The sequence below is a fragment of the Salmo trutta genome, chromosome 8, assembly GCF_901001165.1.
Source record: "Salmo trutta chromosome 8, fSalTru1.1, whole genome shotgun sequence".
Lineage (NCBI taxonomy): Eukaryota > Metazoa > Chordata > Actinopteri > Salmoniformes > Salmonidae > Salmo > Salmo trutta.
In genome coordinates, this window is record NC_042964.1 from 20217772 (window position 1) to 20242973 (window position 25202).

Sequence of the window (25202 nt, forward strand, 5' to 3'; positions counted from 1 at the left end):
AAAAAATATATAGAAATGTAAATGACCCCACAGACAGACGGTAGCATTTTACATTGGTCGTCATTGTCATCTTTAAGCTATATATAAAAAATATATATATATATTTTTAAAAAGTGAGGGCAATCCCCAAAACATAGGACATACTGCAAAATATGTTAAAACACCAATAAATTGATACCTGCTTTACATCACCATTCGTGCAAATATAACCCTCCACTCCTCACGCTCAAACGTTGATGCTGTTGGTCCCTGTGAATTGGGAGACGTAGGACGTCAGGGCGGGATTGGTGGGGAGCACTTTGATTGGCAGGTTCCAACTGAACGTATCCACGTCAACATGCTCCGTCCCCGTCCACACAGTGAACCTCTGATTGGTTCTGCAGCACGGTGGGCGGTTCCATGGGCTCTCGGGACGTGACAAACTGTGCAGACGCCATCGCAGGGTCACTGTGTACAAGTTGAACATGTTATAGTTAGTTTAGGTTGTTATAGAAGTGTCTGAAGTATAGTTAGGCTGTACAGGCAGAAGGACTCAGAGGGTTGAGGAGCTACTCCTATGGACGGATTCCCATACAGATTTAACCTAGTCTTTATTGAAAGTCCTTCTTAGACCAAGACTAGGCTTAATCTGTGTCTGGGAAACCATCTTATTGTGATGGCACTGTGACTCCCAGAACATGAGCAGCATCCTCAGTCATCTGTAAGAACAATGGTCCTTCTAGTCAAGTGCTCAAACCCTCTATGCTAAGCCAGCTAATAAACAAAAAGCAGACAGACTTTAGCAGGGCAGGCTACTCACTAATAATAAACCAAGGACAGGGAGACGAGAGTGGAGGGCTGTGTCCCAAATGGCATCCTTTTCCCTATACAGTGCTGTGAAGAAGTATTTTCACCTTTCTGATTTTCTCTATTTTTACGTATTTTTTCGACGGTTGTCATGATGTTGGCTTGATGGGGGAGGTTTATGACCCCCATAAATACCTTTCCCCTTTTTCCTCTCTCTACTCTACCGATGTGACTATTGAAAATCCCTTTGTTAACATTGAGAGAGAGTCTGGTGACATCGAAAGATGGGAAACGGAACCATATTTCGGTAATCCAACCAGTTGAAAATATGCGTTGGGACTTAATGAATATGATGTCAGTTCAGTTGGCGTCTGAGACATGATTACTGATGATAGGACGACATAAACTGTATCTTGGAAAACCTACACATTCTAGTTATCAGATTCACATGGAATTGTTGTGCAATTTAAATGTTTAAATATGAAACTATGTGAAAAGATGAAATGTAAGTTTTAGCTTCTTAAATGAGAGAACGGTTTATCATAGGGAAACTCTGCTCACTCAGAGGCCCCGCCCATGTGAACAGACAGTGGTTGTAAACTATGAAACACAGCCCTCTCTCCCAATCCTATATAAGCCCCTTGACAAAAATGTAATTTTCTATTCCGAGGACGTTAGGACGACGGTCCGATGCTAAAAGGGCTCAGATAACCTGTTCCAAGGACGTGAGGACTTACCATCCCCACGTTGAAAGGACAAAGACCACCTACAGAACTAAGCCAACCTCAGCAAGAACCTAACGAAATTGGCATCGAATTTCAATGTGAAGGTGACGACCTACACGCCGGAAGGATGAATTTCGACTATACCAGCCAGAATATAGCATGAGCTTAAAAGTATGGCAACTTGGTATGAACTTTGAACTCTTATTCACTCCAGAAGTGTCACGTCCTGACCAGTAAAGGGGGTTATTTGTTATTGTAGTTTGGTCAGGGCGTGGCAGGGGGTGTTTGTTTTATGTGTTTCGGGGTTTTTGGTTTATGTTCTATGTTAGTATATTTCTATGTTTGGTCTAGTATGTCTATTTCTATGTTTAAGTTTCTTGGGTTGACCTTCAATTGGAGGCAGCTGTTCCTTGTTGCCTCTAATTGAAGGTCCTATTTAGTAGGGGTGTTTTTTCCTGTGTTTTGTGGGTGGTTGTTTCCTGTTTTGTGTATGTTGCACCTGACAGGACTGTTTACGGTCGTTTTGTTGTTTTGTTGCCTTAGAGTTAAAATAAAGTGAATATGAGCACTTCACACGCCGCGTCTTGGTCCCCATTAGACGACCCGCGTTACAAGAAGTGACACCTTCTAGCCGTTGAGTTAGCAGCAGTCGCTGTAAACGTGGGCTAGGAAAGGACGGACGCCGTATCCATTCTACCACGCTCCAGTTCACCACTAGACAGTCTTCAGAGATCCATGCTGGACAACCCCGGCCTCCCATCTACGACCAACCGATTGCATTTTCCTTTTCCAAATGGGCGGTTATTAAGAATGCATAAGATTCTGTATTTACGATAGAGTAGCTGCCTACGTCCCTTTGTTCCTCAGTCTTCCATTCAAACCCAACCCCCTTTCCTTTGTGTAACCAGCCGTCATGTCGGCTCCGTCCACCAGGGACGTTTTCTTTATGACATAATTTGTAATTAATGTATGATCCATTCTGTGTATATGTAATTCTGTGTGATTATTTAGGTAATAAGTAAATAAACCAAATTGTGTATTGCTGATTTCATTTGTTAGCCAGGGTTCGTGAAGATAACTAATAATTTACAACTTTCAGATGAGACTGAATAAGGCGAGGATTAAATATTGACTGCTACTGATGTAAAAGATTACTAGGTCTTTATGAGTTTATTCGGAAGATAACAGCTCTATAAACATTCTTTCATGGTGCCCCGACTTTCTAGTTAATTATTTACCTGATTATATTAAAATTAGGTAATATTAATTACAGAGAAATTATTTTATAGAATAGCATGTCATATCACTTAATCCAGCATAGCCAAAGACACGACACCCTGAATGTTTGTATATCTTCAACCAAAACCTAATATTAGATAAAAGGAATCGGATTGAACAAATCACAATATTTTGATAATTATTTAATTTACTTTATTAAACAAAGATATGCAACACCCAATACCCCTGTGTGAAAAAGTAATTGTCCCCTTAAACAACAACTGATTAGGGGAGGGTGTCACGACTTTTACCGAAGTCGGTCCCTCTTCTTGTTCGGGCAACGTTCGGCGGTCGACATCACCGGTCTTCTAGCCATCGCCGATCCACCTTTCATTTTCCATTGGTTTTGTCTTGTCTTCCCACACACCTGGTTTCAATCCCATCAATTACATGTTATGTATTTAACCCTCTGTTCCCCACATGTCCTTGTCCGGTATTGTTTGTAAGTGCTTGTGCACGTTATGTTCTGGTGTGCGTTGGGTTATGTACCCATTTCTTATTGTTCTGTAATCCGGTGGGTTTTTATTATTAAACTGAGCCGTTGAAACCACAGTTTTTGCTCTCCTGCGTCTGACTTCTCTGCCGCCAGTACGCACCCCTTACAGAGAGCGACGCACAATTGGCCCAGCGTCGTTCGGGTTAGGGGAGGGATTTACAAGTAGGCTGTCATTTTAAATAAGAATTTATTCTTAAACTGACTTGCCTAGTTAAATAAAAAGGTTAAAAAATATATATATAAATATTAAATTACACAATAATTGGTTGAGCCGCCTTTAGCTGCAATGACTGCAACCAAACACTTCCTGTACTTTCATCAGTCTCTCACATCACTGTGGAAGAATTGTGTCCCACTCTTCCATGCAGAACTGCTTTAACTCAGCAACATGAGTTTAAGCATGAACTGCTAATTTCAGGTGCTGCCACAACATCTCAATCGAGTTTAGGTCTGGACTTTGACTAGGCCATTCAAAAACATTTACATTTGTTTCTTTTCAGCATTTCTGACTTGCTTGTGTTTTGGATAATTTTCTTGCTGTATGACCCAGCTGCGCTTCAGCTCGCGGACAGATGGCCTGACATTCTCCTGTAGAATTATCTAATACAGAGCAGAATTCATGGTTCCTTCAATGATGGAAAGCCATCCAGGTCCTGAGGCAACAAAGCATCACACTACCACCAACATGCTTGACCGTTGGTATGAGGCTCTTATTGTGGAATGCAGTACATCAGAATGACTGAAAAAAACAAAATGTAATGTTTTGGAATGGCCTAGTCAAAGTCCAGACCTAAACCCGATTGAGATGTTGTGGCAGCACCTGAAATTAGCAGTTCATGATCGAAAACCCTCAAATGTTGTTGTTTCCACAGAGATGCGAGAGACTGATCAACAACTACAAGAAGGGTTTGGTTGGAGTCATTGCAGCTGAAAGTGGCACAACCAGTTGAGTGTAAAGGGGAAATTACTTTTTCCACACGAGAGAATTGGGTATTATATAACTTTGTTTATAAAATAAATAATTATCAAAATGTTCTGTTATGTTCACTCAGGTTCCCTTTATCTAATATTAGGTTTTTGGTGAAGAACTAAAAACATTGTGTTGAAAAAAATTCACAAATATAGAAAATCAGGAAGGGGTCAAATACCTTTTCATGGCACTGTAGAGTGCACAACTTTTGACCAGGGCACATAGGGAAAAGGTTGGCATTTGGAATGCAACCGGTGACTGAGGAGAGATGGGTCTAGGTAAGTAAGGAAGCAAGCAGAGTGGGCTACGTACCAATGTATGTCCTTAACCCGGGGATGACATTAGGGGGACGGTGTGTGTGTGTATGTGTGTGGAGAGTTGAGATTGGGTTATGTAAGACAGGGAGGAAGAAGTGGCTGGAGGCCGTGTGGAGGCAGGACTCTAGGTGACGACCGTGACCGTCACACTGATCGACTGACCGGGACGCCGCTGGTACCCCTGCTCGATCTCCTTCTCACTCTGCAGGCTGACAGAATACTGACACACACAGACAGACACTTAATATCTTCATTCAGGCAAAAATATGAGTCAGATATAAAGTACATTCAGAAAGTATTCAGACCCCTTATCTTTCTACATATTTTGTTAAGTTACAGCCTTATTCTAAAATAGATTAAATAAATAAAAATAACAGAAATCTACACCGAATACTCAGTAATGACAAAGCAAAAACAGGTTTTTCAAAATTTTTGCAAATGTATTAAAAAACAAAAGCAGATACTTCATGTACGTAAGTATTCAAATCAAATGTATTTATAAAGCCCTTTTAACATCAGCCGATGTCACAAAGTGCTTATACAGAAACCCAGCCTAAAACCCCAAACAGCAAGCAATGCAGATGTAGAAGCACGGTGGCATGGAAAAACTCCCTAGAAAGGCAGGAACCTAGGAAGAAACCTAGAGGAACCAGGCTCCTCTTCTGGCTTTGCCGGGTTGAGATTATAACACTACATGGCCAAGATGTTCAAATGTTCATAGATGACCAGCAGAGTCAAATAATAAGAATCACAGTGGTTGTAGAGGGTGCAACATGTCAGCACCTCAGGAGTAAATGTCAGTTGGCTTTTCATAGCTGAGTATTCAGAGTTAGACAGCAGGTGTGGTAGAGAGAGAGTTAAAGAAACAAGTTAGGACGTCCGGTGAACAGGTCAGGGTTCCATAGCCACAGGCAGAACAGTTTAAACTGGAGCAGCAGCACGACCAGGTGGACTGGGAACAGCAAGGAGTCATCAGGCCAGGTAGTCCTGGGGCATGGTCCTAGGGCTCAGGTCTTCCAGGAAGGGAGAGAATTAGCATACTTAAATTCACACAGGCCACCTGATAAGACAGGATAAATACTCCAGATATAACAGACTGAACCTAGCCTCCCGACACAAACTATTTCAGCATAAATGCTGGAGGCTGAGACCCTTTGCTATGTGATTCGAAATTGAGCTCAGGTGCATCCTGTTTCCATTGATCATCCTTGAGATGTTTCTACAACTTGATTGGAGTCCACCTGTGGTAAATTCAATTGATTGTGATTATTGTGATTTTGCCATTGTAATTGTTTGTTAGATACATTTTAGACTACAAATGCTATGATCGTATGCTATCCATTTGTTTGTCTTTTTGTATGTTCTTTGTATGCCTTTTTTTATATATTTGAGTTAACCAATGATATTAGGCCACACTTGGCCATGATTACAAACACCTGTGTGTCTTCTGACACTATATAAATGACTCATCTCGCAGTGTTTGTGATGATACCCTGATGAAGACAGCTTTGCTGTCGAAACATTGGTTATGAGGTTATTACATTTTTGCATCTGAGCTCTTAGAGTGTGCGGCTTTCCCTTATTTTCTAGTTTTCTACTCCGCTAGCCAGCACCTCGCCTTTATAGGTGCGCGCTTCTTTTTTCTAAATTCAATTGATTGGACATGATTTGGAAAGGCACACACCTGTCTATATAAGGTCCCACAGTTGGCAGTGCATGTCAGAGCAAAAACCAAGCCATGAGGTCGAAGGAATTGTCCGTAGAGCTCAGACAGGATTGTATCGAGGCACAGATCTGGGGAAGGATACCAAAACATTTCTGCAAAATTGAAGGTCCCCAAGAACACAGTGGCCTCCATCATTCTTCAATGGAAGAAGTTTGGAACCACTAAGACTCTTCCTAGAGCTGGCAGCCCACCAAACTGAGCAATCGGGAGATAGGGGCCTTGGTCAGGGAGGTGACCAATAACCCGATAGTAACTGAGTCACTATGACAGAGCTCTAGAGTTCCTCTGTGGAGAACCTTCCAGAAGGACAAACATCTCTGCAGCACTCCACAAATCAGGCCTTTATAGTAGAGTGGCCAGACGGAAGCCACTCCTCAGTAAAAGCCCACTTGGAGCAACCCACTTGGAGTTTGCCAAAAGGCACCTAAAGACTCTAATATCATGAGAAACAAGATTCTCTTGTCTGATGAAACTAAAATTGAACTCTTTGGCCTGAATGCCAAGCCTCACGTCTGGAGGAAACCTGGCACCATCCCTACGGTGAAGCATGGTGGTAGCAGCATCACACTGTGGGGGTGTTTGTCCTCTTTCTCAGTTGGGCACCGGGGCCTCCCACTCCTCTTTCTACTCTGGTTAGAGCCAGTTTGCGCTGTTCTGTGAAAGGAGAAGTTCAGAGTGTTGTACGAGATCTTCAGTTTCTTGGTAATTTCTCACATGAAATAGCCTTAATTTCTCAGAACAAGAATAAACTGACAAGTTTCAGAAGAAGGTTCTTTGGTTTTGGCCATTGAGCCTGTAATCGAACCCACAAATGCTGATGCTCCAGTTACAACTAGTCTAAAGAAGGCCAGTTTTATTGCTTCTTTAAATCAGCACAACAGTTTTCAGCTGTGCTAACAATGGCAAAAGGGTGTTCTAATGATCAATTAGCCTTTTAAAAACTTATTATAAACTTGGATTAGCTAACACAACTTGCCATTGGAACACAGGAGTGATGGTTGCTGATAATGGGCCTCTGTACACCTATGTAGATATTCCATAAAAAATCTGCCGTTTCCAGCTGCAATAGTCATTACAACATTAACAATGTCTACACTGTATTTCTGATCAATTTGATATTTTAATGGACAAAAGAAATTGCTTTTCTTTCAAAAACAAGGACATTTCTAAGTGACCCCAAACTTTTGATCGGTAGTGTATGTAAATGTCATATTTCAGTTTTGTATTTTTAATAAATTTGCAAAAATGGCTAAAAACCCTGTTTTTGCTTTGTCATTATGGGCTATTGTGTGTGGATTGATGAGGGGGGAAAAACGATTTAATCAATTTTAGAATAAGGCTGTAACAAAATGTGGGGAAAGTGAAAGGGTCCTCTCAATACTTTCCGAAGGCACTGTACACTTAGACACACCTGTATACAGGGAATGTCCCCCTCAGAAGTTGAAGGTGCCAATAATGTCCTCCCCTAGTCTGTAGACAGTCTTGAAGATGCAAAACTTTGGCACCTTCCCCCGCATGTTAGTGATGTTGAACAGATCTGTGGTGAGGTCAAAGGTCACATGCATGCCAAAGTGCTGCTTAACACACAAACAAGCAAACAGTGGGATAGATTAGAGACCATGGATCAGAGTCTGCAACAACAAACTCAGTACATAACATAGATGATGTGGAACACAAATAAGATACAACGGAAAAGGCACACACATACTATAGGGCTCTGGTCAAAAGTAGTGCACTATAAAACAGGAATAGGGTGTCATTTAGGTGACAGACTGGGAGGGCCAGAGACTCACAGTGACAGCAGCGCGAGGTGGAGATCAACATGTCCAGGGCCATCTCCAGGGATCTGCCGTCTCTCCTGCCACCCTCCTCCAGGAAGGGGTTAGAGGGAGTCAAATTGTGTGGGTCGTTTGTAGAAAAGGAATTAGAGGAATTGTTATGATCTTCCCTATGCTAAGTAGACTAGTTTAACATGTATTGGGCTGTAAGCTAAGGTTTATTTATCAAATACATAATTGAAAACAATTGCAGCCTACCTGTGTTGATTTCGATCATAGGCATATAGCCTAGGTAGGTTATGGCTGGATATCTCGAGGACTCTGATTTCAAGAGAATACGGTTTATGTAGATAGAACGAGATGTACAGTTGAAGTCGGAAGTTCACATACACTTAGGTTGGAGTCATTAAAACTCATTTTTCAACCACTACACAAATTTCTTGTTACCAAACTATAGTTTTGGCAAGTCGGTTAGGACATCTACTTTGTGTATGACAAGTCATTTTTCCAACAATTGTTTACAGACAGATTATTTCACTGTATCACAATTCCAGTGAGTCATAAGTTTACATACACTAAGTTGACTGCCTTTAAACAGCTTGGAAAATTCCAGAAAATGATGTCATGGCTTTAGAAGCTTCTGATAGGCTGACATAATTTGAGTCAATTGGAGGTGTACCTGTGGATGTATTTCAAGGCCTACCTTCAAACTCAGTGCCTCTTTGCTTGACATCATGGGAAAATCAAAAGAAATCAGCCAAGACCTCAGAAAAAGAATTGTAGCCCTCCACAAGTCTGGTTCATCCTTGTGACCAGTTTCCAAACGCCTGAAGGTACCACGTTCATCTGTACAAACAATAGTACGCAAGTATAAACACCATGGGACCACACAGCCGTCATACCACTCAGGAAGGCGACGCGTTCTGTCTCCTAGGGATGAACATACTGGTGTGAAAAGTGCAAATCAATCCCAGAACAACAGCAAAGGACCGCGTGAAGATGCTGGAGGAAACAGGTGCAAAAGTATCTATATCCACAGTAAAACGAGTCCTATATCGACATAACCTGAAAGGGCGCTCAGCAAGGAAGAAGCCACAGCTCCAAAACCACCATAAAAAGGCCAGACTACGGTTTGCAACTGCACATGGGGACAAAGATTGTAATTTTTGGAGAAATGTCCTCTGGTCTGATGAAACAAAAAGAGAACTGTTTGGCCATAATGACCATCGTTATGTTTGGAGGAAAAAGGGGGAGGCTTGCAAGCCGAATGTTACGCACGCCTCTAGTAAGAGGGAACGCAACACCCTGCTACAACTCAACTCTCCGTGTTGCGAAAGAAGTATGGGACTGTAGGTGTGAGTAAGGATGACAAAATGCAGAGATTTACCGTTTACAGGGAATTTATTCCGTCGCACGGTAATTTTTGGGAAAAGGGGCTGGACGGAACCAAAGCAAAGAAAGTAAATATCAAAGCCCCCTCTCCTACCTTACCTGCCTACCCACTACTTACCTAACTAGCACCACCTGGTGCACTAACCAAAATACAGGGGATGGTCCGCCCAGGTCTTACCGAGTGTGCATAGACAGTAAACTACTACGGGTTATGTATGCCCGCGGGCCTCTTGCCTAAGCACTCCCTAGGTGCCTTCCCCTTCCCCCCTGGGAACAAATGAAACAGAATAACTCAAACACTTTCAATAATCAAAACACTGCATCCTATTGACACACAACAGGCTTAACCAATCAGCTACTACACAATACTTAACAAAACTTTGAACAACAACACAGAATTTACCAATCAGCTCCCCAGCAACAATCAACACAGGACACATTTATGTCTGTTAGCAACAACCAATATAATAGCCATCAGCCTCCTCTCTCAGCAATCATCTCTTTCCTGAGCAACTGAACACTGGCTTATAAAGCTTCAGAAGGAGTTGGTAATTGGAAACAGCTGCGTCCTGACGAGGGGGCGGGGTCAGCTCTCCAATCATCAATGGGGCTGACCAATCAGCTGCTTGTAGAGAATTTCAGGAATCCATTTCCTGAAATACATACATGAAAATACACAAACCACAACACAGAAACTGGGGAACGTAACACCGAAGAACACCATCCCAACCATGAAGCACGACGGTGGCTGCATCATGTTGTGGGGGTGCTTTGCTGCAGGAGGGACTGGTGCACTTCACAAAATAGATGGCATCATGAAAAAGGAAAATGATGTGGATATATTGAAGCAACATCTCAAGACACCTGTCAGGAAGTTAAATCTTGGTTGCAAATGGGTCTTCCAAATGGACAATAACCCCAAGCATACTTCCAAAGTTGTGGCAAAATGGCTTAAGGACAACAAAGTTGGAGTGGCCATCACAAAGCCCTGACCTCAATCCTATAGAAAATCTGTGAGCAGAACTGAAAAAGTGTGTGTGAGCAAGGAGGCCTTACAAACCTGACTCAGTTACACCAGCTCTGTCAGGAGGAATTGGCAAAAATTCACCCAACTTATTGTGGGAAGCTTGTGGAAGGCTACCTGAAACGTTTGACTCAAGTAAACAATTTAAAAGCAATGCTACCAAATACTAATTGAGTGTATGTAAACTTCTGACCCACTGGGAATGTGATGAAAGAAATTAAAGCTGAAATAAATAATTCTCTCTACTATTATTCTGACATTTCACATTCTTAAAATAAAGTGGTGATCCTAACTGACCTAAAACTGGGAATTCTTACTGGGATTAAATGTCAGGAATTGTGAAAAACTGAGTTTAAATGTATTTGGCTAAGGTGTAGGTAAACTTCTGACTTCAACTGTAGTTATTTACAAACAGATTGGGTTTATTAGCTACAACATCCTCATGAGCTAACAAAACAACAACCGTTTAGCCCAGGTACAGTGGACCCTGTAGAACATCTATGGTGAATCAAAAGGAACTCCCAACAATAACTCCCAGAGGCTGCATAGCGAATAAATACAACTGTTTATTATGAATTTTCATGACAATTACGTAGGCATTTGCTACACATTGTGTCAATTGACCCTTGCTTTTTCGCACGCAAATTTCTCTTGTGCGTCTTTACGTGTGATTTCGGCTTTAGGCTTAAGTGCCTTGCTCAAGTGCTATCACCTGATCCAGGACACACAGTACCTCCAGGACATGTTACCCGTCTGCCAGGTACCACTGATAATAATGTAATACAACTATAATATATAGTAGCGCAGGGATTCCGCCTGACTCAGGACATACAGTACATGCAGGACATGTAGTCCATCTGCCAGGTAAAACAGAATTTCAGAATTGGGGTGCTTCTGTAGAATTAGTTTCAAGGATAAAAGTATATAGACAGCATTAGCTAGCATCTAGTTTCCGTAGTGTAGTGGTTATCACGTTCGCCTAACACGCGAAAGGTCCCCGGTTCGAGACCGGGCGGAAACAGTCTTTTTGGCGGGCAATAATAGTTGTTTTCATACACAGTATTTAAATTCAAATTTAGCAGGAGAGCAAGTTATGGCATGCAATTATGAGATGGAACGCTTTATCCACAGCTATATATTTTTTGGTGGCTAAATTATGCTCTCAGGAGTAGGATTTTGAATTATATTATTTATTTCTATACAGACATGACTAAATATATAATTTTGGCAAATGTATTTAATAAAAATAATTTATACTTTTTTAAAAAGTATTTCATTATTTGATACATTTATTTCAAATGTAATTTTATCCCCTTCAGGTTGTAATGGAGTCGGAGATTAAGTTTGTTCGTTTTTGTAATTTCAAGATTGCTCTCACACCATGTTAGTTTTAGATTATAGGAATGATAATGTGCTCTCTCTCCGCCTCTGTCTCAGTGCGTACTGTGTGGCTTTGTGGCTGGCCTATGTGTGTGATGTGTAAAAGAGAAAGGCTGGTGGACAATGAGGCTGCCTTCCAGCGATTCAGAGATATATCAGACAGAGGGAGCACTGCCTTCGACAAGCTGCTATGGAACGTCAGTACCATTCATTACAGCCAGCATTCAGTAATGAATGGGGACTGAAAGCAGAAAAAAATGCTTTTGCTTTGTGTTTACACATTCTTCTTCAATTAGTTGGCTAAGACATTGATTCTTGTGATGTTATGTGTTTATATAGTATAGAGTTTGAATTCAAGCAAAAATTCAAAAACTAGCAACTGAGCTTCTGGAATACTAGCGCTGAGCGTTTTACTAAAATGTTGGTTATTTGTTTTGTTATTATACATTTTTATATATATATATATATATATATATTTTTTTTTTTTTTTTTTTTTTTTATTTGTATTATTTATTTATTTTTTACTTCGGTACAGTTATTTGAATTCCAATTCGTTAGTTTTTTTTCTGTTAGCTCGATTTGCAGTTTCTGTAGAGATGAATCAGGGAGTTGTAGTTTCAAACAGGCCAATATTCAACATGGTTTTGCGCAGAAACGTGGTAATTAACTACAATGACCATAATCCATTCGTGCCCGCTTCATCTTGTCCAGTAAACAGCGATCAAGAGGGATAGAAAGCGGTTAATTTGCGAGCCTGAAAATACACGATTTAAGTGATTGTAAGTTCATTAAAGTATGAATTATTTACATTGAAGATCTACAAAAATAGTGATTTTGGCAGACAGCGTCGGCAGCAGCTCTATAGAGATGAGATGAGTTGTAATGAAATAATAAAGTCATCAAATTAAACAAATATTTTATTAAAGTAATGTGAATAACTGATGGTTAATAAGTGATAAGCCGTCAGTACCATTGAAGGACTTTTAATAGTTTTTTTATTCTGTGTTGTTACAGCATTCAACCCATATAATGCCTAGTGCATTGAATATCAAAAACCGTGATTCTTTTTTCAGAATCTAACCGAAACCGAACCGACCACAAAAAGCATTAATCGCTCAGTAGTATAGAATACCAATGGCAAAGCATAAAATGTTTATGGCCGTTATATACCAGTTCCACATACAGTGTGCTAAATACATAACAATTGGATTTTAACCGAACTTTCAGTCCTCGTTAGTATAGTGGTCAGTATCCCCGCCTGTCACGCGGGAGACCGGGGTTCAATTCCCCGACGGGGAGGAACATGTTTTTAAAATTGTTTTTTATTTCTGTCTGTGAGATAAGCTTCACAGTAAGAGGCCATTCAGATCTTGACTTTGCGGTCTCTCGGTCTTTTCAGGCCAGTACTACAATTACGACAGCAGTGGGTGGTATCTCTCCAACAGTGTGATGTCAGACCAGTGTGCCGGTGTTGTGCCGAAAATCTCCCCCCTGACAGAATTCTCACCCCTTCTAATTTCCTTAATTTTGTGGCTAAAGTCAAATACTTTCTGTGACACACATCAGAGTCAAATACTTTCTATAGAACAAACTTCACGACAGGATAGGCAACCGAAATTAATAATTAATGTATGTGTGTTATATTAATTGGCAAGCAATCAACATTTCAGAACAACTATGGCTGAATTATTATCCTTACACTTTCAAAAATACAAGTCGAATTAGACATGGGATAGATTACGAATTTTGGCAAAGAGATTTATTTATAGACTAATACAAAAATCGGTAGTGGGTTTAGGTACGGGCGACATGGGCATGCCGAGGGCCCGAGCTTCCTGGTGCGGGCAGAGGCGTGCACTGAAGGGGGGGTTCGCCCAGGGCGCCATACAAGCTAGAACCGCCACATACTCTTGAAACAAATAGCCAAACCGAAAACTGCAGACAAAAATGCTTTCTTATACGAAGATCAGTGAAATGTAGGCTAAACTGACAACGGAGTGAAGAGCAGAAATCTCAACTAGCAAGCAAGTCGCAGCAATGAAGAAGGCGAAGGGGGGTGAGAATTCTGTCAGGGGGGAGATTTTCGGCATAACACCGGCCAGTGATTCCTACGGGTATCTGGACTGTGAGATGGCGAGTTTCAGTTCAGACAAGCCAAGACATAAAGAGCAATACTATTGTTGACTATTAAAACACTAATAGAAAAGTATTGACTAAACAGCGCCACACACTGGACAAACAGAGGAATATCTTGCCCCTGATCAGACTGCTATTTTAACCCACGCTGGTCTAGAAATGCTTATAGTAATGCTTACATTATCGCTTGTTGCTTTTTTCAAATATTGCTGATAATCTCTGTGACTACGTAAAGTCAATTTGGTTTTCTTAAAAAGAGCTTTAAAATACAATTTTATATTGTAATTATTATGAATGACTTCCAGACTCAACAACACATTCTGATCACACTTTGAATCTAACAAAACGAAGCACTACTGTTCTAACCCCTTCCCCAGGCCTTTCCTAAATAAAAGATTTGCAGTGCACTGAAGTCTATGTTTCACCTGAATGTGGTGAGTTTTGCTAGGGGTCAGATGGGTGCGGTCAACGGTATGAGGCCAATGGGGGTGCCTGACCGCTCCAGTGTCCAGTCAGACTAGGTATACACCGGGGTGGTGTACGGACTGGCCACTACTATGATCCAACGAGTGACACATTTTGTACGGTCATTTGAGTAAATTCAACAAACGGTAGAAATATTTGACTGTTATATGATTAAATGACTCTCTCATCTTCCACATTTCAAACCAAAATATCCAGACAATTGACCAAATAATAAATCAATCCCAATATCTCAGCCCACTCTCGCTCTGTGTCAGGTTATGCTGGAGGAGGGTCTGCGGTAGGGCAGAGGGCTGCTACCGAACAGTGTGGGAGCGTCTGGTAATGGTCTTCCGGACCTCCAAGGCCTACTGTGAGAAGGGTATTGACCGCTCCCTGGCCTACATGAGGCCTCTCAGCAACTGGGCCATGCAGCTGGCCCTGTACACCTCACCACCATGGGACCAGGCCCCCGGACCACCACCATACCTACTGGCCAGGCCCCCAAGACCACCATCACCATCATAATGGCGAGTCACTTTCATGGCATATAGGCACACATATATATACACACACACACACACACACACACACAGGACCAACATTGTCCTTCAAGCGAGATAAATTTAAATGCTAAGGTTTTTCATGCCAGATTGACATAATTTACATTGTCATACTAGCCGGATTAATATGAATAAATGATATGTTCCATGGAGACCACAGAATGATCAAGCTATTGAGTAACAGAAGATCAGAGACCATTGACAACCATTTTACCAATAGGTATAGGAAATTCTCATCTTTCACATTGAACAACACACCAATCACATATGATAACAGGAAACACAGCAGGTCAAAAGCAAGCCTAGTGTAAGTCCAGGAAGGTCTTTCCACATCAGAAGAAATGTAAAGACACTGTCCCTGGGTGGGCTCAAACCACCAACCTTTAGATTGACAGTCTAACGCGCTAACCAATTGCTTCACAGAGACTTGTGGTGTGTTTGACCCTGACACTTGACCTTTGGCCATCTGTGATCTCATCCAACTGTACATGGAGTTTATGACAAAACAACACTTTGTTCCAATTATTCTGTCAACGTGTAACGAAACTGCCGCAACATTTTCAAGGAATTGTGCCACAGAGACGTGTGGTTACATTGACCCTCAGCAGGCCAAAGTCACATGGAAGATCACTACAAGTCAGGAAGGGTCTGTTCACATCGCTACAATCTGAAAAATGTCATCCCTGGGTGGGGTCAAAGCACCAACCTTTAGATTGAAAGTCTAAAATGGTGCTAGAGAAGCTTGTGGTGGAATTGACCCTCAGCAGGCCAAAGTCACAGGGAATCTCATTACAAGTCCAGGATGTCACTTCATGGAGCACTACAAATTAAAAACTCTCATCCCTGGGTGGGCTTGAACCACCAACCTATAGCTTAAGAGTCTAACGCACTAACCAATTGCACAACAGAGACTTGTGGTGTATTTGACCTTGACAGTTGACCTCTGGCCATCCGTGATCTCATCCAACTGTACATGGAGTTTACGAAACAACAACACTTTTTTCCAATGGTTGTGTCAACGTGCAACTAAAGTGCTGCAACATTTTCAAGGAAGTAGCCCTGTAGTTTTCTAACGTTTGTTAGCTTTTTCAATGGCCTTAAAAGGGCAAAAATGTTGAGCAATCTTCGTCAGCGCAACATTTTATTAACCTCACTAGGGTAGGGGGCACTATTTTCACCTCCGGATGAAAAGCGTGTCCAAAGTAAAGTGCCTGCTACTCAGGCCCAGAAGCTAGGACATGCATATAATTGGTAGATTTGGATAGAAAACACTTTAAAGTTTCCAAAACTGTTAACCTTTTGGGGGTAGGGGCCAGTATTTGCACGGCCGGATAAAAAACGTACCCGATTTAATCTGGTTATTACTATTGCCCAGAAACTAGAATATGCATATAATTATTGGCTTTGGATAGAAAACACCCTAAAGTTTCTAAAACTGTTTGAATGGTGTCTGTGAGTATAACAGAACTTATATGGCAGGCAAAAACCTGAGAAGATTCCTTACAGGAAGTGACCTGTCTGACAAGTTCTTGTTCTTCTTGGCTCTCTTTAATGAAAACTGAGGATCTTTGCTGTAACGTGACACTTCCTACGGCTCCCATAGGCTCTCAGAAGGCGGGAAAAAGCTGAATGATGTAATTCCAGCCACTGGCTGAAAAACATTAGCGCTTTTGGTAAGTGCTCTATCAGAGGACAATGGGACTGAGGCGCGTGCACGAGTCGACCCCATGTTTTTATTTTCTCTCTCTTTGAACCTAAACACGCTTTCCCGGTCGGAATATTATCGCTTTTTTACGAGAAAAATTGCATAAAAATTGATTTTAAACAGCGGTTGACATGCTTCGAAGTACGGCAATGGAATATTTTGACATTTTTTGTCACGAAATGCGCCGTGCGCGTCACCCTTCTTTACCATTCGGATAGTGTCTTGAACGCACGAACAAAACAGGATATTTGAACATAACTATGGATTATTTTGAACCAAACCAACATTTGTTATTGAAGTAGAAGTCCTGGGAGTGCATTCTGACGAAGAACAGCAAAGGTAATAACATTTTTCTTATAGTAAATCTGACTTTGGTGAGTGCCAAACTTGGTGGGTGTCTAAATAGCTAGCCCTGTGATGCCGGGCTATCTACTTAGAATATTGCAAAATGTGCTTTCACCGAAAAGCTATTTTAAAATCGGACATAGCGAGTGCATAGAGGAGTTCTGTATCTATAATTCTTAAAATAATTGTTATGTTTTTTGTGAACGTTTATCGTGAGTAATTTAGTAAATTCACCGGAAGTTTGCGGGGGGTATGCTAGTTCTGAACGTCACATGCTAATGTAAAAAGCTGGTTTTTGATATAAATATGAACTTGATTGAACAAAACATGCATGTATTGTATAACATAATGTCCTAGGCGTGTCATCTGATGAAGATCATCAAAGGTTAGTGCTGCATTTAGCTGTGGTTTGGGTTTATGTGACATTATATGCTAGCTTGAAAAATGGGTGTCTGATTATTTCTGGCTGGGTACTCTGCTGACATAATCTAATGTTTTGCTTTCGTTGTAAAGCCTTTTTGAAATCGGACAGTGTGGTTAGATTAACGAGAGTCTTGTCTTTAAAATGGTGTAAAATAGTCATATGTTTGAGAAATTGAAGTAATAGCATTTCTAAGGTATTTGAATAACGCGCCACAGGATTCCACTGGCTGTTACGTAGGTGGGACGATTTCGTCCCACCTTCCCTAGAGAGGTTAAAATAATGTCTGTGAGTATAGCAGAACTGATATGGCAGGCGAAAACCTGAGAAAAATCCATGTTACGTAGAGGTTAAAATAATAGAGAGGTTAAAATGGCGAAAACCTGAGAAAAATCCATCCAGGAAGTGGGATTTTTTAATGTTTGTAGTTTTATATTGAATGCCTATACAGTATCCCATGACTAGGACTGAAATTGCACTTCTTATTGCTTCCACTAGATGTCAACAGTCTTTAGAAATTGTTTCAGGCTTGTATTCTGAAAAATGAGGGAGTAAGACCACTGAGTGAGTGGACCCTGGGAAGTCGCCAGACCTGTTTCCTGCGCCTGACCGAGAGCGCGCCTTTGTTTTTCTTTTATATTGATGAGGCTATTGTCCGGTTGAAATATTATCGATTATTTAGGCTAAAAACAACCTGAGGATTGATTATAAACATCGTTTGACATGATTCTAAGAACTTTACGGATACTATTTGGATTTTTCGTTTGCCCGTTGTGACCGCCTTTGAGCCATTGGATTACTGAACAAAATGCGCCAACAAAACGGAGGTTTTTGCATATAAAGAGGGACTTTATCGAACAAAACAAACATTTATTGTGAAACTGGGAGTCTTGTGAGTGCAACCATATGAAGATCATCAAAGCTAAGTGATTAATTTTATCGCTATTTCTGACTTTTGTAACTCTAATACTTGGCTTGTAACTGTTTGTAATGTTTTGTGTGCTGGGCGCTGTCCTCAGATAATCGCATGGTATGCTTTCGCCGTAAAGAATTTTTGAAATCTGACCTTGCGGTTGGATTAACAAGAAGTTCATCTTTAAGCCGATGTATAACACTTGTATGTTTTATTAATTTTTATTATGAGTATTTCTGTTTTTGAATTTGGCACACTGCAATTTCACCGGATGTTGGCCAGGTGGGACGGTAGCTTCCCACATACCCATAAGAAGTTTATTAAAAGGCATCTGGCAGGAGTAGATTCAGCCACAATCACGAATATCATTTGATAAATATATATCTTAAACAACTGCGTTTTCACGAATGTAATATATGATCGCCAAGCCCATTCAAAATAATTAGGGGACTGACCCCGGAAGAATGATGTAATGGCGAGTCACTTTCATGGCGTATAGGCACACATATTCACACAAACACACACATACTGGACCAACATTGTCCTTCAAGCGAGATACATTTAAATGCTAAGGGTTTTCATGCCAGATTGACATAATTTACATTGTCATACTTGCCGGATTAATATGAATAAATGATATGTTCCATGGAGACCACAGAATGATCAATCTATTGAGTAACAGAAGATCAGAGACCATTGACAGACATTTAGGTATAGTATAGCAGCAGGTATAGGAACTTGTCATCTTTCATGTTCAACAACACACCAATCACATGTGACAACAGGAAACAAAGCAGGTCAAAAGCATGCTTACTGTAAGTCCAGGTAGGTCTTTCCAAATATAAACACAACATGTAATGTGTTGGTCCCATGTTTCATGAGCTGAAATAAAAGATCCCAGAAAGATTTTGGGCACAAATTTGTTTACGTCACTTTGCCAAAATAATCCATTCACCTGATAGGTGTTGCATATCAAGAAGCTGATTAAACAACATGATCATTACACAGGTGCAACATGTGCTGGGGACAATAAAAGGCCATTCTAAAATGTGCAGTTTTGTCCCACAACACAATGCCATAGATGTCTCAAGTTTTGAGGGAGAGTGCAATTGGCATGCTGACTGCTGGAATGTCCAACAGAGCTGTTGCCAGATAATTTCTCTAAACTGCTTCCAATGTCATTTTAGAGAATTTGCTATTACAACCAACTGGCCTCACAACCGCAGACCATGTGTAACAACACCACCCCAGGACCTCCACATCCACCTTCTTCACACATTCGGGATCGGTTGATACCAGCCACCCGTACAGCTGATGAAACTGGGGAGTATTTCTGTCTGTAATAAAGCCCTTTTGTTGGGAAAAACTCATTCCGATTGGCTGGGCCTGGCTCCCCAAGTGGGCGGACCTGGCTCCCAAGTGGGTGGGCCTTGTCTTCCCAGGCCCACCCATGGCTGCGCCCTGCCCAGAAATCCATAGATTAGGGCCTAATGAATTTATTTAAATTGCCTGATTTCATTTATTAACTGTAACTTGGCAAAATCTTTGACATTTTTGCATGTTGCGTTTACATTTTTGTTCAGTATATTAATGGTATGGTCCTTCGAGGCGGATTCATATCTATAAACACTAACATTATATCTTCCCTCGAGACAGATTAATATGTATAAATTTCATGGTCCTTTGAACCAGATTCATATTTAATTTATATGGTCCTAGTTGGCTTCATATTTATAAATGGTATGGTCCTAGTTGGATTAATATGGACAAATTATATGGTCCTTCGAGACAATTGTATTTTTTAAAGATTTACAGCATTAAAACTAGGGATGTGAAAAATATATATTTTTCTTAACGTTTAAACGAGAGCCGATGTATAGAGTCGAATGCCGTACTTCCGAGAACACAAATACTCATCTTCCATAATGAGATGGCGAGATAGAGAGAGGGAAGGGGCACAGTGTAGACAGGTCGGCCACCAGGCAGACAAAGTCAGAACGTGCACTAGGCCTATCTATCGGCAATCAAAAGCTGTATCTCACAATTGAATGCTGTATCTCGCAATTTATTGGCTTTCAATGTCTTGCAACTTCAGTAAAGCAGGGCCTATCATCAATGAATAGGCTAGTCTACACGACACGAACCGAAGACTGAGCACACACTCACATCATTAGAGAAGAGAGAGCTGGGGTGTAATCATTAATCCAGACTGTTTATCGGTTTGGAATCCCAATTTCATTTGAACGTTTAAATATTCACACCCCTAATTACAACCACAGACCTTTGCTTTATATACAATCAGACCACCGCCACCCATTTTACCAGTGGGTTAAACGCCACTGTCCTCGTGCTGTATGTATGTTCAAACAACATAAATCAAATTTGGGATACTGACCCAGATCTGTGATACTGACCCATACAACGAGCAGTCCTCGTGAACACTGACCATTGATGTTTGGCTGTCTGTGATTTCATTCTACATGGAGTTTTATTCTAAATGCGGGCGGCAGCCATATTCAGAATGTCATTATAGAATCTCAAAATAGAACGGGGTCAAAGTCAAGATATGAATTGCCTTCTACTATGGGGTTTATCTCTCAAACAGAATTTAAAAAAACACTTCCTCCCCGTCGGGGAATTGAACCCCGGTCTCCCGCGTGACAGGCGGGGATACTGACCACTATACTAACGAGGACTGAGTACTTTAAGACAATATACCTAGTTTTCACAAGTTACTTAATATGTTTCCTTTCCCTAGAACTAAAAGTGATGTTGAGCATGACATCCTCCAGCATATTTTTTTGAAACTTTTACTGTTGAAAAGTATAAATAGAGTAGAGTACATACACACACTAAAATGGTAAAAAAATATATATATATGTTGAGCAAAATAGTGCTTATTTAGACAACTGCAAACTTCAAAGAGTAGGGCATTCAAGGAGTGGGTCTGATGGGAATAATGAACTTTCTCCATGCTCTTGTATTATCATAATTCATATGCGCGCCACCAGAAATCCATGCATTAGCATATTTATGCCTATACATCCTGAGAAAATACAACATATTACTGGCCAGCTAACGTGCCTGGACCTTGTAGGCTAAACTGCCTACTAAATGGTTGCCCAATCAGGCAGGCTAGATGCAGTTATTTCTAAATTAATATGCATTCAATACGCCAGGCTTTTGAGATAGGCTATTTACTGAAGTTGACAGCCTAGATTCGAGTTTTGTAGGCTACTCACCTGAAAACAATAATAACATTCTTCATTACACTGTATTGTTGTAGCCTAGGTAGGATACAGTTCTTGTCCCTAAAAACTGAAACAATAGGGTAGCTTTTAGGCATTTAGAGCTGGTATCAGGGGACTGGGAGGAAGCGCACTCAGCGCAAGCGCACATAGTGTTCAGGCTACCTATGATTTCGATTTATTTTTATATCACTGTGCTAACATTGAGTTTATGAATTATGGGCTAATATGAATATGCTTCTAATTTAAGCTATAGGCTACATCTCGATCCTGTCTGTCATTGTTCTGTTTCGCAATTACGCACCTGGCCTCTCCATTTCCACGGCTATTCCTCTTAAATCTTGTGGAGTCCCAGGAAAAGCCAGACTACAAAAGCTTGTTGGCCACTTATTTCAATGTATTTCTTCAGCCTACACTTAGCTTATTGCACGAGATATGTACGATTGCTCCTGCTTGCTGAATCTAAAATAGGCTACAGCATTAAGAACAGGGAGTTGGAAAGGAGAAGCCCATATTTTCCTATAGGCCAATCTTAACACTGGGCTACATCCTGACAAAATACATTATATGAGTTCTCTTTTAAACCTTCTAAACTGTTCAGCATAGACCCAAACTGATCCAAATGATTGCATAATCAGGCCTAGGCTGTAGGCCTATGCAGTTACATCAGCTTGAAGTAAAACAGGACATTTGAGAGGTTATTCAAATTAGCCTACATCATTGCAGTTTACAACCTATAGACAATAATTGTTTACTCACTTGATAACAATAATACATTCCTCATTGCACTGTGTTGTTGTAGCCCAGGTATTATAATTTTATTGTCTAAAAACGTAGGCCTAGGCCTAATCAACAGTGGAGCTTTGCGTGCCCGGGGACCACAGAGTGCAGCCTGGAGGAACGCACTAGATCTGGCATTTCACAATCTGTTCACTTTTTCCCTTTCACATCGACTGGTAAATATTTAGCCTATAACTCTTATATTTAGCTAATGAACTGCCTTATATCTAGCTATACTGAATAAAAATATAAACGCAACATGCAACATTTTTTTTTTTTACTGAGTTACAGTTCAGGATATATATCAGGAAATTAGTCAACTGAAAGAAATTCATTAGGCCCTAAACTATGGATATCACATGGCTGGGCAGGGGTGCAGCCATGGGTGGGCCTGGAAGGAAATAGGTCCACCCACTGGGGAGCCAGGTTCACCCAATCAGAATGAGTTTTCCCCCACAAAAGGGCTTTATTACAGACAGAAATAATCTTCAGTTTCATCAGCTTCCCGGGTGGCTGGTCTCAGACAATTGCCCTGGTGAAGAAGCCGGATGTGGAGGTCCTGGGCTGGCGTGGTTACACGTGGTCTGCGGTTGTGAGGCCGGTTGGTTGTATTCTCTAAATTCTCTAAAACGACGTTGGATGTGGCTCATGGTAGAGAAATTAACATAAAATTCTCTGGCAACAGCTCTGTTGGACATTCCTGCAGTCAGCATGCCAATCGCACGCTCCCTCAAAACTTCAGACATCTGTGGCATTGTGTTGTGTGACAAAACTGCACATTTTAGAGTGGCCTTTTATTGTCCACAGCACAAGGTGTACCTGTGTAACGATCATGCTGTTTAATCAGCTCCTTGATATGCCATACTTGTCAGGTGGATGGATTGTCTTGGCAAAGGAGAAATGCTCACTAACAGGGATTTAAACAAATTTGTGCATAAAATTTGACAGAAATAAGCTTTTTGTGCGTATGGAACATTTCTGGGATCTTTTATTTCAGCTCATGAAACATGGGATCAACACTTTACATGTTGCATTTATATTTTTGTTCAGTATAATATTTAGTTTCTTAAGTCGGCTATACATCACTAGCGTCTCTCTTCCGGTTGTTCCAGTGCGCAACATGCTATAGCAGGGGTAGGCAACCCTGCTCCTGGAGTGCCGCTGGCACTTCATGTTTTTGATTGAACTGACCTGGAAGACCAGATGTGTTGAATTTAGGCAATCATTGAACTGATCACTTGACTTAGTTGGTGTGGTGCCTAGTTGGAACAATATCTTAAAGTACTTGTGGCACTCCAGGAACAGGGTTGCCTACCCCCGGGCTGTAGGCTACACAAGCGCTCCAGAGTAGGCCATTCCTCTTCTCGTGAAATTGATATTATTGGGTGTCTGTCTGAATAGTATTAACTCCAATCTCTACAAAGAGCACTTTCAACCCTAGACATCAGGCAAAACCATGATTCCAATAACCTCCGCGGTCGAAATAACTGTAAAGTACGTCACCATCAACATGACTACCGCTACAATCGACCTGTTCGCTACGTTCCTGCACCCAACCCACAAAAAGTGTTAGAACACAAGGGTAACAAAGGGTTGAAGGACGATCCAAACGTAGACCAATGTTCTCCAGAAGTCCCACTACGGGAAAAACTAAAGCGAGAACAATTTGAGAAAAGGGTAAAAGATAAGTCACAAGGACTAGACGGGGAATTACCGGACACCAGGTCCGCAGGAATTAACACCCATAGCAAGGACATTAAAGTTCAAATTTCTCCCGCTCTCATTCAAGACCCTATCCAGGGCCCACTTGATCAAGAAACAAGCCCCCGGGCTTTGTCTATAGACTCTGATACAAAGGTTGCGAAGAAAAAGGTCAAACGCTTCGTTAAAGCCAAGCCCACTCAAAATCGGAAAAGTCAATCTGCTTCCACCTTGAACAGAAATGGCACATCACGTCGTTGCGAACGACCACTCCACTTTGTGGGGAATATGTCCACTAACCACGAATCGAAACGGCCATACCTGGAAACAGTCCTGGAGGACTGCTTAACTTGTCATGCGCTAATTGATTCGGGTGCGACAATATCACTCATCTCTCAAACATTGTTCGATGATCTCAAAAGAGCTTTGAAGCCAACTAAACGTTAGTTAAAAGTGGAACGATGCGACACTACACTTAGAGGGGTCACTCAGACTACCTCGCCTCTCACAATGAGAGTCATGCTGAAACTACACTTCCAGGACGTATTGCTCGTTCACCCTGTGTATGTTACCAGCCTCGAAACTGTACCCCTGCTACTTGGAGCAGACTTTCATGGATCGGTTACTCCCATTGATGGATTGGAAAACCAACCAGGTAAGAGAGAATAAAGGAGACGGCATCGGTCAAAATCGTGATTTATGACCCTATGCGTCTGATTTATGACCCTATGTCCGGCTGGTTCGTACATGCCCAAATAAGGGCATCCGGTCTGGACATCCTGGCGGGAAGGTGTCACGTGGTTAGGGTCATATAGTTTTATCCTGTTCTGTCACGTGTTAGAGTGTGTGTTATATCTATATTGCATCTCTTTGAAGTTGTCATGATGATTGATGTGTAGGGCCCTCATTGAACTGGGGGGGTTGTGTTTGAACATTTCAAAGAGGATGACCCCACACCCCCCTATTTTATTGCTCTTAGGGTTGTTGTCTATGAATTAGGAATGTCCGGGGGGTTATGTGTTGGAGGCAGACGTCTTATAAATACGCCCCAGACAC

The 25202-nt window shown here is 41.3% G+C and overlaps 1 protein-coding gene and 4 non-coding genes across 5 annotated transcripts; 2 read left to right on the forward strand and 3 right to left on the reverse strand.

Moving 5' to 3' along the window:
* Positions 1 to 332: 332 nt before the first annotated feature.
* LOC115199247 (RAB6A-GEF complex partner protein 2) lies at positions 333 to 13758 on the reverse strand. Its single transcript, XM_075074290.1, is given in 7 exon segments — positions 333 to 422; positions 4656 to 4717; positions 4720 to 4792; positions 7710 to 7734; positions 7736 to 7835; positions 8092 to 8251; positions 13675 to 13758. Coding segments are annotated over 7 exon segments (594 nt in total).
* On the forward strand, positions 11441 to 11513 carry trnav-aac (transfer RNA valine (anticodon AAC)). Its single transcript has one exon. It is a non-coding gene; the product is annotated as a tRNA-Val (tRNA).
* Positions 13100 to 13171, forward strand: trnad-guc (transfer RNA aspartic acid (anticodon GUC)). The gene has a single exon. It is a non-coding gene; the product is annotated as a tRNA-Asp (tRNA).
* Positions 13759 to 15386: 1628 nt separating the features above from the next.
* Positions 15387 to 15460, reverse strand: trnad-guc (transfer RNA aspartic acid (anticodon GUC)). The gene has a single exon. It is a non-coding gene; the product is annotated as a tRNA-Asp (tRNA).
* A 5580-nt stretch (positions 15461 to 21040) lies between these two features.
* trnad-guc (transfer RNA aspartic acid (anticodon GUC)) lies at positions 21041 to 21112 on the reverse strand. Its single transcript has one exon. It is a non-coding gene; the product is annotated as a tRNA-Asp (tRNA).
* Positions 21113 to 25202: the final 4090 nt, after the last annotated feature.